Source organism: Oryzias latipes, chromosome 17, assembly GCF_053564925.1.
Source record: "Oryzias latipes strain Hd-rR chromosome 17, Olatipes_Hd-rR_3.1".
Taxonomy (NCBI): domain Eukaryota; kingdom Metazoa; phylum Chordata; class Actinopteri; order Beloniformes; family Adrianichthyidae; genus Oryzias; species Oryzias latipes.
In genome coordinates this window covers 27481255-27495813 of record NC_136253.1, presented here as the reverse complement: position 1 = coordinate 27495813, position 14559 = coordinate 27481255, and the positions used below count along the sequence as shown (strand labels likewise).

The 14559-nt window shown below is 38.2% G+C and overlaps 2 protein-coding genes across 4 annotated transcripts; one reads left to right on the top strand and one right to left on the bottom strand.

Annotated features, from left to right (window-relative positions):
* Window positions 1-4459: 4459 nt before the first annotated feature.
* On the bottom strand, window positions 4460-9088 carry mul2 (mitochondrial E3 ubiquitin protein ligase 2). Of its 2 annotated transcripts, none has more exons than XM_004079203.4 (6): window positions 8957-9088; window positions 7646-7784; window positions 6918-7005; window positions 6709-6829; window positions 5353-5584; window positions 4460-5274 (listed from the first exon to the last, which is right to left on the bottom strand). In XM_004079203.4, exons 2-6 carry the CDS (start codon window positions 7760-7762, stop codon window positions 4759-4761), a joined length of 1074 nt encoding a protein of 357 aa, XP_004079251.1. In that variant the 5' UTR covers window positions 7763-7784; window positions 8957-9088; the 3' UTR covers window positions 4460-4758. The 2 variants fall into 2 exon arrangements, with proteins under 2 accessions (XP_004079251.1, XP_020566701.2); XM_020711042.3 differs by having other exon boundaries at window positions 7646-7797; window positions 8958-9051.
* alg3 (ALG3 alpha-1,3- mannosyltransferase) lies at window positions 9046-14024 on the top strand. Of its 2 annotated transcripts, none has more exons than XM_078935061.1 (9): window positions 9046-9280; window positions 9872-9971; window positions 10045-10192; window positions 10302-10462; window positions 10578-10698; window positions 10857-11062; window positions 11959-12036; window positions 12597-12740; window positions 13262-14024. In XM_078935061.1, the coding sequence occupies exons 1-9, from the start codon at window positions 9046-9048 to the stop codon at window positions 13440-13442; spliced, it is 1374 nt and encodes a 457-aa protein (XP_078791187.1). In that variant the 3' UTR covers window positions 13443-14024. The 2 variants fall into 2 exon arrangements, with proteins under 2 accessions (XP_078791187.1, XP_078791188.1); XM_078935062.1 differs by lacking the exon at window positions 13262-14024 and adding an exon at window positions 12877-13079.
* Window positions 14025-14559: the final 535 nt, after the last annotated feature.

Below are 14559 nucleotides of genomic sequence, written 5' to 3'. Positions count from 1 at the left end.
TGGCCACGTTTCCAGACACTCCAACTGAGATGCATTATCTCAGGAGAGGTGGCCATCACAGTGTGCTCTGCTCCCTGATGCCAATTACCACTGTCACCCATCTGCTACGGGCATGCAATAAAACGTGGGATGAGTGACCTACTTTTTGACAGTAGTGTGACTGCAGTGTTTCTCCTCACATCAACAAGCTGCTCCCTTACAGAAGAGACAAAAAGCACATGAAAGCCAAAACCCTATGGAAAAATAGACATTTTTAGTTCAAACTGTGTTATAGATAAAATAAATATTATCAATCTTTTTTTAGAGTAGTCAAAACACATTATGTTATTTTATTTTGAAAAGCTTTGCTTTAATTCTGTCTTCCTGTTTTTACTTTTAATGTTTTTTCTGCAGTAGCAAACAAAATTATGGCTTTTATACAAATTACATTCAAATAAATCTTTTGGAAAATTTGTGACTTTCTTTTGAGTTTATGGCGACGTGTTTTTTTTTTTTTTCGGGGGAGGGGGGTAGCCTATATATAGTCAAACAGTTGAATAATTAAAAATAATGGATTATAGTCCTTTTAAAAATCCTTATTGTTTGGTAGTCAATCCAGCAATTTGTAAGATAATAGCAAGCTTTAACAGAACTTCTTCATTCATATTTTCACATTCACACTTTAAATGTGATCTTTAATCACTTATATTCAAAAAATAAAAATCTAGTTTTATAGAATAAAGGAACTTTGCTGGTCACAGGGGTTCAAAGTGAGGGCAGTTTATACATGGTAGGGTGTGTGAAAGGAGGTGTTTTCTCAAGAGACTGGTCTTGAGAGGATTTTTGGAGAGGGACAACGACCTTGGCCCCAGCAGTGTGTGGTCATTCATAAGTAGGAAATCGCACAGAGGCCTGTCAGAACCAGAGGAGAAGCACAGTGGGGGGACATTGGGCTGGGTGCAGACCTATAAGGGTCTCTGTCAGGAAGCATTAGTGGCCTCAGTTTAATTGGGGTTTGCATGCCAGACCAGTGACTTTTACGACACATCACTGCAGCAGACAGTTTGCTGTGTTCTGAAACAATGTGGACCCCGGCAGGACTGTAGACATAAAAAAGTGATATTTAGATTTGCCTTGTCCTGAGCAAAATGCAGCAGATCAAGCAGACAGAGGGACTTTTGTATTTACTGAGTTTATTTACCAGCCTTCAAAACAGCAAAGAAACAACTAAGAAAAACAATAAAATCTAAGGAAAAGTGGGTGAGTTTGAGAAAAAGGTTCATTCTAATAGCAATTCAATTAATTTCCTAATTAGTGGTTACTGATTCAATTCATAGTCGATATTGGTTCATTTAGAAAAATCTGATTCACTGACCTAAAATGGATCCAGGACATTTTTAGCCAAAACTTTAACCAGTGTGACTCAGAGATATAAATATCTGGTACTGAACAGTGCAGGTTAAGTTTTCCAGATTCCCTGTATTTATTGCAAGATAATCAAGTGTAAATAAAATATGTGTACAAACAAACAAGTAGACAAGAATGAATGGCAAATCCAATCACAGTTTAATTTCCTAAATTTTCAGCCCACTGTTGTTTTTCCACATCAAAATAACACAAACAGAACATCATTAGAACATTCTAGCACACTGTATGGTCACACGTCTTTGCAAAATTCAAAGTGTTTCCACACATTGTCTGTAATGATGGTTTGATCAGTTTTTGCTGCCATTACATGTGTGTTTTCCACTGTGATGCACTTGGTTGTTTTTATGTTATAGTAAAATAAACCTACCGTGTCTTGAACCAAATGGTACGGTATTTTCTAACATTAATTTAATCTATTTATTTCATTTTAAAATGAATTTATAATGGGATTGGTTGATACGTTTAACAACTTGCCTCAGACAGATTGATCTGGTTGGATCATAAGAATATAAATCGGTGTATTCTAGAAAATCCGTGAACATCTGCATAAAAAAAAATCAAGAGAAACAGAAAAATACAGAAACATCCAAGAAATAGGAGATGGGTTGTAGGAACAATGGCAGAACAAGACTTAAAGAAATATGTCAAACACTGGAACATTTTCCATGAGAGAGGTGTAATGTGGGCCTGGAAGACATGTCGCAACTAATTCAAAATACAGGTTTCATGAGAAACAACTCCAAAGTCCTATTCATAAATGGTCAAGTAAAGAGGTTTTGATATTTTTCAACCCTGTTAGAGCTCAACATGGGAGATTAAAGCAACATATTGAATTTTAAGATGTGATGTTGCACAACTTGACAGTACTCCCTGACTAAATAAAAATATCCCAAATAAAAAAGTCTTAATCTCTCTTTTAGTGGTTTTCCAAACCATAAACTATTTTATCCCTTGTACTATCTTAGATGACCCCACCCTTACATTGACATGTTCTCCCTACCATGACAAAGGTGGATAAAGGTGGAAAGATTTCATGTAATCCATGGACACCAGTGGGGTTCACAAATCATTGAAGAAAAAAGGTTCAGAGCACTGTCTAGTGGGTCTAGATGACCCAACTGCCAATGTTAAAGTGCCTAGGATAGCACAAGGGTTACTTATGACATTTTTGTCTTCCTTTGTATCACTGCTGTTTACAAATTTGATAAATCATGCAGAGAAGTAAAAAGGTAATGAGGTTTACTATTTTATGTTGATTCTAAAGCAAGAAAAAGTTAGGCTCCATTTTCAGAGACTTTACTTTGAGACATAAATCTCACAATCTCCCAGTCTAATTCCAGACATGCTTCTACTGAGTGTGTCAGAAAAAGTTAATATTTGATTAATTAAAGTTCGGAATAAACTGGAAGCAGGGGGATTACAAGTTGTGTCCATAATAAGCTCCTAAACAAAACCAGCATATCATCCAAATCCAATAGACAAAGCCATTCAAGAGAATCACATTTTAATGCTTTGATGGCGATCAAAGTGGATTAAACAGAACCTCTTAGTGGATGATAATTCCATGTGATGTGGAAAACAGTGTCAGTACCACAGACAGGTCCGTGCAGGAGAAACGTCATTCACTAAAAGTGAGAAAAAGGACATCTAGTGGTGAAAACAGCAGTTACACTTTAAATTGCTGGATACTGTATTTGGAAACATTTGACTTTTTTTTTAAAGAAATAAACAGCTTATCAAAATAAACACTAACAGAATTATTTTTTATCGTCCCTAAGAGATTTTGATTAATTCACAGCTGAACGTCTGTGGAGAAAGGGCAGCTGACTGAAGCAGAGTACTTGGAGAAAGAATTAGATTTTGCACCAAGCCAAGCTGTTTTTTCTAACAGTTTCTTTGTTTGATGTAGAAATTAGAAACCTGTTTTAGGACAGAAAACCGTACAAAAGTATAGCTGATAATTTGCTATATGAATTCAACATTTTTGATAGCAGGAAATGTCCCATTAATTATTCACATAATTAAATCTAATTTTAATGATGGAATTAAATCATGGGTGTTGATTTAAAGTCATTTTAGTTGACACAAAGTCAAGATAAGACATTTTTTAACCCTTGTGCTACCTTAGATGACCCAACCCTTGCATTGACGTGTTCTTCCTACCATAACAAAGGTGGATAAAGGTGGAAAGATTTCATTTAATCCATGGACACCAGTGAGGTTCACAAATCATTGAAGAAAAAAGGTTCAGAGCACTGTCTAGTGGGTCTAGATGACCCAACTCCCAATGTTAAAGTGCCTAGGACAGCACAAGGGTTAAGAACTGGTGTCAAGCAGGGAAGCATTTGGTCCCATTTTTAGAGTCTTTGGTATGACTGGACTGTGGATTTGAACTCACAACCTTCCATCTCTCTTTCTACCACAAGGCCGCCGAGTTAGCGTTATAATGCTAAAGTTTCTGATAAGTTCATTCATTTATCTTCTTCCATTTTGTCCCTTTTGGGGTCACGGGGCTGCCAGAGCCTATCCCGGCCACTTGTGGGCGAAGGCAGGCGGCGCCCTGGACAGATCGCCAGTCTGTCGCAGGGCCACATATCACATCCATTCACTCTCACCTTTCTGGATCAGCTTGATATAGAGCTCATTCATCAACAACTCTCCACCTTTGATTTAGCTTAGTACACGGTATTCACAGAATTATGCAACATTTGCTTTGAAAAACTCAGGGTTTAATCACTTCTGTCAATTGTCCTTACCTTCAGAGATTCAGCCTAAAATAAGATCCATGATACTGTTTTTTTCTTTCACTTTCCCTATTGTCAAAGGTTTTCTTCCTAGGATGCAAATACTGTTTATGAAAAAAAATGCTTCAAAATGTGAAAATACAGCTTGACTAATGAGTTTAAGCAGTTTTGCTAAATTATTATAAAACCAAATTAGGATAAAATCCCAAACAATTATATTTTTGCCTCGTTTGTAACTGTTAACAAATGTGTTTAAATACACGTTTTCCCATCCAGTTAACTATAAAAGTCACAGAATTAGTTGCAGCTTTTTTTTAAACACTCTTCCATTTAATAGCTGAGCACATTACAGTGAACAGTGAGGCTGTTTTTTCTGAAACTTCCAGCCTCCTGATCGGATCAATACTCCACAGTATTTCCAATGTGAGACATCAGGCAGCCCATTAGGTACAGACAAAGGCACATTAAATAGAAATATGTATTGCTTAATGGTAACACTTTAAAAAATAATTTAATTGTCCTCTCATTTACAAATTCTAACAAATCATTAATTGTCATAGATTTTTCGAAATAAAAGTGCATTGTCAGACAGTCGCAGACGGATTAATCAGGGCTGGTAGAAAGGCAGCACTCTGACAATATCCTGCCTGCAGATGGGACATTTCTGTTGGTGCATGGACTGGAAGCAGACAAAGCAGCAGCACACGTGTCCACACTCCAGCAGGATACAGTCTCGTGGTTGAGTGAGGCAAATCACACATTCGTTGGGTGGAAACGAATGATTATTGGCCTCATTTGGGGGGACGCCGCCGTCATTAGCTCTGAGCCTGGCTGCCTCGGCCAGAAGCCTGGCAAACTCTTGGCTTTCCTGCTCCATCTCCCAGCGGCGTTTTAGGTGTTTGTAGTAGCGTAGAGCGACCCAGAAGAGGACGGCCGCCCCGGCCAAAGCAGAGGTGGCTGCCAGCACCTTCCACCAAAAAGCTACAAGACAATTCTCTTTGCAAACCGTTTCAAAGTCTGCCAAGCTCAAGAAGTACTCCGAGTTGTCAGAGGGGGGTCGAAGACACAGATTACCCTCCGTGTCCAGTATCAACTCTCCGATCCCTGTAAGCGTTGTACCCACCTGGAAAACAATCAAATATTTGCCAAATGTGTTTTTATAAGCATCAAACATGATTTCTCTATTTTAAGATTAACTGACTTTGAGCATTTCCTCAATCTCCAGGTGTCCTTTAGGCTTCTCTCCGCTCAGGTACTGTCCTACAAGCTGCCCAAAACTGTAACTGGGCTGGTGGAATTTCTCATTTATGATTTCGGTGTTTTCCCCCGATGCATGCAGGGGACTCAGCACTCTCACCGCCGTCTCATCCAGACCAACTAGAGAAAATGGCGTCACATTCACTCTTTTGTGCAAGATCCGTTCAGTGTCCATCCTGCAGAAGAAAAGGACAACATAGTCATCTGAGATAATAAATCATGATTTTCTGCACAATTTTACTAATAAATTCTTTTTAAAAAAATCATACAATGTGACTTCCTGGGTTCTTTTTTTTTTTTACATTCTGTTAAAGTGTTCCATAACGAATTTTTATTTATAGACCCACTTCGCTAAAAATGGTGTGTTTGGTGGTTTTAGCATGTTCTTGTAGCCTTTTTTGGATGATGGAGGACATGTATAAAGAAAATTAAGCTTTAAAAAGCATTTCTTAGAATTTCTTTATTCAAACTGTTGTGAACCAGGAACAGACAAAAAAATGCTGGTTGAAAAAGAGCTTATTTGTGACGTAGAAAACACGCTGGGTGGGCAACAAGCTTCGTGCTCTGCTTTTCTTTCTTTTCCTGTTGGAGGACCACTCCGGCCCTCAGGAGTGTTTGTTGAGGCCGCGTGGGTCCTCGATCTTAAGCGAGTCTGAGACGCACCATCTGTCCCAGCCGTCCTGCAACAGCCTGCTGCCGGGTCTGCGGTTCCCGTTCGAGGGATCCGAGCCCACTCAGGCAGCAGTGTTGCCCAGAGCGAGGTACGCGCTTTTTAAACCCCGCCCACGAATCAGGGGCCGCTGTTTGCTCAGTCGTATTTATACAGTCTTTTGGGGCTTGTCGTCTCAAAAGTAGCTCGCATGCCAAAAAAGTGACAGGTTTTTGGATTTTGGCTAAACGCCATAATCATAATTTAAAGACTACTAGCAACACTTTTAATCAAAAGATAATCGGAGTGGGTTCTTACGTGGGACAACTTAAAGAATCAGTCACTATCAAATGCTTTTATTTCCTTGTCAATTTTTGTCAAAATAAAGTTCATATTAACAAAAAAGAATTTTACATTATAATATAGAAAAAAAAATAAGATCTTTAGGTTTTTAAATGTAGTAAATTTAGAAATAAAATCCATTCAAATCTGAGTAATTTTGTTTTAACTAAAATGTCTTTAAAATATGTTGTCCATGTCAGCTAACATGAAAACCAGAGGTGATTAACACAGCCAAGGACAACTGTCCCTGTTCCATAACACGTATGTGGCATCTTAAAAAAGGAGGGTCATCGGAATACAAACACTTACCACGAGCGTGAAATGCCGCTCCAAACTAGTCTGTGTTCTTTCAAAGTGAATTTCTGCAACACTCCCACAATGTCTTGGTGGGAGTTACTCCTCAAAGGCTCGCCTGCAGGTTTCACCGAACCTTAAACAAAGAAACAAAGACCCAAGCAAATGTAGACCAAAGATTTCAAAACAGAAGTGTGATGTCTGCACTAACAGAAGGAATTTACCTTCAATGACAGCATATTGTAGAGCCTCTCCAGGAGTGGCTTTTAACAGGTTTCTCAGTTTTCCATCTATTGTGAAGTGTGGAGCGTTCTGAAAACAAAGATCAAAACAAAAACAATTCATACATGCTGCTGCAGCGTGTGCTAAGAATCAAGGCTACATGGATTTCTACAATAGAGTAAGAATAAAGCTCAACAAAAATATGACCATAAAACAAAATATATTGTTTTATTGTGTGTTTTCATTTGTTGTTTGAACAATTTAGGATGTTATGGTAATTAGACCGAACTGCTATCCCTAAGCTGCGTAGTACTTCCAAAGTCTAAATCCACTTTGCTTCACAAGTTCATGATCTCCAAGTAAACTAAATATAATCAAACATGGGTTTCTCTGTCAATTATCCACTCTAAAACCAATTTAATTTGAAAACCCATCACCTAAACTTTATAGAGGTGAAAGTTTAGTGTACTTAAAAAATTTGACACAAAAAAACGACAAAAAAGCTGGTTCTTTGATGAATAATTACAAGAAATTGCTTTGAAAAGTACGTACATTTTTCATGAGTTCTGTTATTCTATGTGAAGATCGATAATATTAACCAACTTTTTAAACCCACCCATACCTGGTAAGCTCTTTTAATAAAAGTTAAAACCAAACCAAAGAATGTTTTTGCACAATCCTTTACTGTACAGTGGTGATTGGGCTAGAACAGCTCATTTCCAATACTAACCTCAAGCTTATCCACAACATTCTTCTTCTTCTTATGCAGGTAGTAGAAAATTCCGGACAAAGTGAGGCTGGTTCCGAGACACACTGCCTCTGTAAATGTCACCGAAAATCCATCCATTCCCTCAAAGTCCCCCTGCAGCCTCAGAAGCAGATTAACACAAAGACACATGCACATTTTCAGAAAATAACAGTATGAATGACTCTAATGGCCCACATAGATATTTAATGTGGAGTTTAGGGTGGTTTCTCTGTTAAAAAAATGATAAAAAATGTGTTTATTATGCATTTGTTTTAATGTTTTAATCACAGAAACAATGCTGTTGACGGAGTATCTTTCAAGCAATTAAACCAAAATTAAACTGTACTATTAATTGATTGATTAAAATGGTCAATAAATATACATCAGCAATAATCAGCAATAATTTCAATGATAAAGTTACCACTCTAAAATTAAGTAAAAATACAATCAAAAAAATGGACACACTTCTCAACAGAGTTGATCAATATGTGCTTTGATTAGTGATATATCTCATACTTATATACATTTGAAATGTATGTTGCCACATCTGCTAGTTTTAAACGAATAGAGGGGTTTAGATTTATTCCTGCAAAATTTTTGTTTTAAATCAAATGGTTGTAAAGTCAAAGCAAAAAAGTAGAAAGTTTGATGCTAACACCTTAATAGCAGTGTTAGTTAGAAAGTCACACGTAACCATGTCCAAATGAAAATATCTAAATTATTTGACAGCTTTTACAAATTGAAAGTGTTAATCATTTAACTTGGATATATTTGAAATAATGTCTCTTTCATTCCAGAAGTTAAGACAATAAATCAGATCATGTTACATTTAAATGGGTGATTATCATTATCTGAGTAGTTATTTTACCAGTTCATCTCTCTAACTTTTCGAATATTTATTTTGGTTGCAAATGTTATTTCTTTGAGAACCAATTTTGGCTACTCTGCGTATTTATTTTAAATATGAAACGATATAGAAAACCAAACAAAAGGTTAGCGGTATAGAAATACAGAATTGTTTAAATGCGAGAGCAATTTGTAACAGACAACTCAAATACCATCTTGACATTATGCTCAGTAACCTCAGCACTCGTTGCTGTGTTGTAAACGAGTCCAACATGAGATTTTTCACAACAAAGCTAACCCCTTGGCTAACCATCATGCTAAGAAAGCTAGCAGTGACCTTTAAATGTTTTAGGAATTAAAGCTTAAAAATCTCATTTATGGGCGACCACAGCTAGCTTATAGCATTATGTATTATGGTAAATGATAAACAGTTACATTTTCCCTTACTGGTAGTTGTTGAGAAAGAAGTTCACACATCGATGTGAACCATAGTGGACACTGTTGCCCTCGTCACGTGACAAGGATCCCCAGAACACATGACCGGAAACTGGCTCCTCTCGCAATACGTCGCTCGGTTCTCTTTAGCCAACATGGCAGGAGGTGTGCGGAGAAAACCTGCAGTTTCCCCGTCTCCACTGTGGGGGAAAATCCACGCAGTTTGGAAAGACAAGCATTTGGTCTTGTTCAAAACGGAATACACATTTTTAGTCGTTTCAGTATTGTGGTTTCTTGAAATCGGAATCAATTTTTGGGTGATACAGAGAGTAGCATGTGAGTAACCACGCGGCTAGCTAGCATGCTGCTGTGTTTGCCATTCTTCTGAATGTATCAGAATGCTAACAAACTAGCTTTAGCAACGCATTGACATGCTGCAACACCTGTTAAAGAAAACAAACGGCTCGTTCTACTCGTGAAAGTGACACTTTTAAACACTCAGTCTTAAAAAAGCAATATTAGAAATAAAATAAAAACACAATTTGTTTATTAGTAAAAACCCCAAAAAAATCCTTATCGATTGTTTGCAGTTCTTCGTGTGTGGGAATTGTTCCAGTAAAAAATTCGTTTTTGCTTGTTGTTTTTTCTTTTAATAGTAATAGATGAACATCTCAAAACCGATGATTGCAAACTTTCAGCGAGAACCTTCTTATCACAAATCTTAAAATGACATAAAAAAAACAAAGACGTTTGTTTTGTTTTATTTTCTTGTAAATGATGTCACATTTGTAAGAAAAATGCATTTGTGAGATAAGCAGCCGAGGGACGATGGTTGAAAAATGTGCCCAACATGTTCAGGCAACGATCCACACTTATTTGAAATAGATGCTTTGAGGTTTTGTCATCGTCATTCTTTGATCATTGCAGACACTGAAATCGACTGGAAAGCTTATATGGACGAAGTGGAGGGAGTCATCAATGGAACCTATGATTACACCCAGCTGAAAGGAGACACCGGCCCTTTAGTGTGAGTTTAACGGGTACAGGGATGGCTCGTCATCTCCAGCTTTACTGGATGAATTTGTGTTGTGAAATTGCAGGTACCCAGCCGGATTTGTCTACGTCTTCACTGCTCTGTACTACATTACCAACCATGGGACGAACATCCGCTTGGGCCAGTATATTTTTGCAGTTTTTTACCTCATCACACTGCTGCTTGTCTTCAGAATATACAACCGAACAAAGAAGGTTCGTGTATTTTGAGGCAGAAATGGTATCCCGTTCTGCAAAAGCGTAGTATAGCAGCACATTGTTTGGAATTGTATAATTATTTTGAAGTATTGCACTACACTTTCAGGTTCCGCCCTATGTATTCTTCTTCGTGTGTTGTGCATCCTATCGGATCCATTCCATCTTTGTGCTTCGTCTCTTTAACGATCCAGTGGCCATGATGTTGCTTTTTGCATCCATCAATCTATTCATCGATGGATACTGGACTGTGGGATGTGGCCTTTACAGGCAAGTGTATGGTCTACCTTTCAGGAATAATCTCTCTCTATTTCAAAATGACTGTTTGTCCTTTATTTTCACATTCAAATGACATTAAAACTCAATATTCATCTATTTTCGACAGTTTAGCTGTGTCTGTGAAAATGAACGTCCTTCTTTTTGCCCCTGGGCTCCTTTTCCTTCTCCTGTGGGAATTTGGTCTTATGAGGACAATCCCTAATCTGTCATTGTGTGCAGGGATTCAGGTATGACATTTTGCTTGTTTTTGTTGTTGACTGAACTGGTTGAATGGAGAGGAAGAATTAAAAATGTGCCTTAAGACTTTTAAACTTGATTGTCTCAGTTATCAAATCCATGTTTTTCTGGTGTATTTATTCACATATTTGTCTTGTCTTCATCACAGCTTTTGCTGGGGCTCCCATTTCTCTTGGAGAATCCAGTTGGTTATGTGAGCCGGGCCTTTGATCTCGGCCGGCAGTTCTTGTTTAAGTGGACCGTCAACTGGCGCTTCCTTCCAGAATGGCTTTTCTTGAACCGCTACTTCCACTTGGCGCTGCTGGCTGCTCACCTGCTCGCCCTGCTGCTTTTTGCTTTGACTCGTTGGAAAAGGTGAGTTTGACCTCTGCTGTTCAAAGTTTATGGTTGCTATAAATGAGCCAAAATGTAGATTTGGACAGACTCATTCAATGGAATCAGCTGTAGGAATTTCCAGATATTTACTTCTTTTTTTGACCCAATCAAAACAAAGTGCAGGGAGAAGACAGCAAGTATCAACCAGAGTAAAATGTTAACAAGTAGATCTTCCCAGACAGCATAACAGTGGTCCTGCGAAAGTTAGACTGAACCCCTTGACGCCATTGATGCAAATATGCATAAATCCACTTTGGATCCAAAATTACATTCATTTAGCAACTACTTGAAAACAAAAATATAAGTGTTTTTTCCCCATAGCTTTCATAGGGCTAGGAATCTGCAAAGTAAGTTTATATAAATTCTACCCAGGAAACATTATGGTTACGTTTCTGCCTACATTCTGTTCTTTACCTAAAAAATCTCTTGTCTTAATATGATTTTCTGTTCTACTTTTCCAGAAAAGACCATAATCAGGATAATATGTTAAATACGCTCATTTGTTTTAATGTATTTCAGCATTAAAACAACTTACTTGCTATTAGAGCGAGCATTAGAAAGAACAGGTGCTGGGAGTATAATTGTTGCAGAAAAACCATCTGCTTTGTAATGACACACTTGCTTCCAGTTTTTTTTGTACTGTTCTCCAACACAAACTTTAATATTTTTGTTGCTACAACATATGTTAACACGATTAGACAGAACAGGGTCTGAATGTAAATGTAGTCTGTATAATAAAAGGAAGATGTTTAGGTCAGCAGCACGTGTTATAATGAAATGCTACAAACCTTTAATGTGTTGCTTTATTGTCAGCATTGGTTACACATTAATTTACATTTTTAACACATTTTGAAATATTGTCTCATTTCAAACAGACCCGGACAAAGCGTTTTTGAACTCCTCAAGGAACCGAGCAAAAGGAAAGTCCCTGCTCAGAAAAGCTCAGCGGATCATATCCTTTTATTTCATTTGTGCATCACTGGTCTTTACAGTTGTGTCGTGTAACAGTTAGAGAGATTCAAATGTTTTCTAAGTGCAGAAACAAAACTAAGCAGGAATTCCCGTCTTTTTACTTTGGAATGAGCCAAAATAGCCAACAAGTGCGAAACAAACCAAACTCACCCTTCGATTAGAGAAACGATGAGGCTCAACAAATTGGGAAAAACTTGCAGAATGGGTGACTGACATGCACTTTGTCCGTGGTGCAGCAGTAGAAGATCTCAGGTTCAGCTGATATGTCGAAGGGTCCTTGGGCAAGACATTGAAGCCCACGAATAACTGCCGACTATAGGTTCGCTCCATCAGTGTGTTAATGTGTGTGTGCATGGGTGAATGGGACTGTGACTATAAAATGCTTTGGGCCTTCAAGGAAAGTAGAAAGGGGCTATGTAGTATACTCCAATTTTCATTTACTGGTACTTTCTTCCCCTTTTTTAAATGCGCATGTTCAGTCCTGTTCAGGCTTGGAATTAAGATTTCCTGTGGGATTGTTGAACCTTAACACAGAATTACAGATAGTTCTGGTTCTGTTCACTTCTAACTTCATTGGCATGTGCTTCAGCCGTTCGCTGCATTACCAGTTCTATGTGTGGTACTTCCACACTCTGCCTTACCTGCTTTGGAGCGGGGGAGTCGAGAAGCTTGCACACCTGCTCAGGTATGTTGGAGCCTTAACAACATCCTAAATTCACTGTGTTGAAGTCCTGCTCTGATCATCTTTTGATTCCGAGTGGTCTTTCAAGTATGATTATGCAGTATTTAGCCAAAAAAACAAAAGAACTGTCATTTTCTAGGACATGGTTTCTGGAGAGGGGCAGAAGATTCATTAGAAATTCACCTCTGAGTTGTCAGCGGGACCATTGGTGCGGAGCAAACCCGCCCTTCCCTCCCCTTTGCTAAGAGTTTGTGGCTTGCCCACTGTATTTTCTGCGTCACAAAGAATCTCTTTTTCCAGATGGCACTGTTTCGTCTGCTCGTGATTGACAGTGATTTAAATAAAGAAATACTCAGAAATGCAACTTTTAGCTTATTTTTCAAAAAACATGTCCTTTATCATGAATAAAATGCCACAAGAACATGTTAAAAACACCAAAAACACCATTTTCATCGGAGTGGGACTTAAAGGTCCAACGACCTTCGTTTCTTAAAATCACAGTCTGTTTTAATGATGTTGTGCAGAGTCCTGATCCTGGGTCTCATCGAACTCTCATGGAACACCTATCCCTCAACAAACAGCAGCTCAGCCTCGCTCCACGTCTGTCACCTCATCGTCCTCCTTTGTCTGTGGCTGGCTCCACCTCTGCCCGCTGCCCCATCAGAAGCCCAGGAGCACACAGCTGATAAGGACAAACGCCACTGAGCCACACAGCAGGACCGGAAGTTGGTCTTACCAGCTGCTGTTTCTGCCTTTGCTTCAGCTAACATCCTCACAAAGGGAAGCCACTGTGCTGGACTGTTCTGTTCTGTAAGGACACACTCACTCTCATCTGTCTGTTGCTGAACATCACAGAGGGTGATGTTTTTGGAGTAAAAGGGATGCCAGTACAGCTAATTCCACTCGTAGAGGAAATGAATGGAGTCTCAGGTTTCATTTTTAGTCAAAAAGTGTGCAGCTCATTGTGACAAATCTTTGAATGTTTTGCTGTGTGAAAGTTGTCTTTTTATGACGTCCTAAATTGCTAGTTTACATTAGCAAACTGTCACTAACTTTAGTTTTTTCCCTCTTTTTGCTGTGTACAAAGAAAGCAATACATTAAAGAACCTCAATGACTTCCCAAAGAAAGATACAGAGACGCTGTACATTAACTGAACATTTGGCAATTGTTTGACATTTCTATTGTAATAGACCCGACAAAAGCAATCCTTATGTTTTTCACACAGGTCTTCAAAAGTGAACTGTAGTTATCCCATTAGTTTCAGAATAAAATGACAAATCCTGTTATTTTGTTTATCCTAACACGTTGTTTATCGCAAGCATTTCATTATATTGCTAAATTCAGGTACTTTTATTTGTACTTGTACCATGGTCCTGGTGAATAATTTATTCGGATTGGCTGCCGTTGTGGATTAAAAAGTGATCATCCACAGTGATAATGCACACCTAAAACAGTTCCAATCTAATGGCCCTCTAATTATTGGAGGGGTCTAGATGCTAGTTGACAACCAAAACAACAGAAACATGGAACGTATGTCGAAATAGGTTATTCCACAACTTAATACAACAGCAACACAATTGAGAAGACACGAGTAATTTCAAGTTTCCTTTAACCTGTTTGGTGAATTTGATTATTTTGAAGAGGAAGAGAGAATATAAAAAGGAGAAGATGAGACACGAGAAGTTCACACTGGAGTAATTGAACTATTTGGACTCTGTTTCTTTGGGGGGAAAAAAAACGTTTGTTTCTTCATGTGGACAAAAACAAGCGCTAAGAGGTGAGCTTTCCCTCTGAAATGATGCCCAGTTTAACTTAAGACAT

What these genes read in the sequence shown, in the direction of transcription:
- mul2 (XM_004079203.4), bottom strand. Translation starts at nt 7,762, where the DNA reads ATGGATGGATTTTCGGTGACATTTACAGAGGCAGTGTGTCTCGGAACC. An exon ending in ATGTTGTGGATAAGCTTGAG is followed by an intron (nt 7,006 to 7,645) that starts GTTAGTATTGGA and finishes CTTTGTTTTCAG; the next exon opens with AACGCTCCACACTTCACAAT. An exon ending in AGCGGCATTTCACGCTCGTG is followed by an intron (nt 5,585 to 6,708) that starts GTAAGTGTTTGT and finishes TTTCTTCTGCAG; the next exon opens with GATGGACACTGAACGGATCT.
- alg3 (XM_078935061.1), top strand. Translation starts at nt 9,046, where the DNA reads ATGACCGGAAACTGGCTCCTCTCGCAATACGTCGCTCGGTTCTCTTTA. An exon ending in GGTGATACAGAGAGTAGCAT is followed by an intron (nt 9,281 to 9,871) that starts GTGAGTAACCAC and finishes TGATCATTGCAG; the next exon opens with ACACTGAAATCGACTGGAAA. An exon ending in CAGAAAAGCTCAGCGGATCA is followed by an intron (nt 12,037 to 12,596) that starts TATCCTTTTATT and finishes CACAGAATTACA; the next exon opens with GATAGTTCTGGTTCTGTTCA.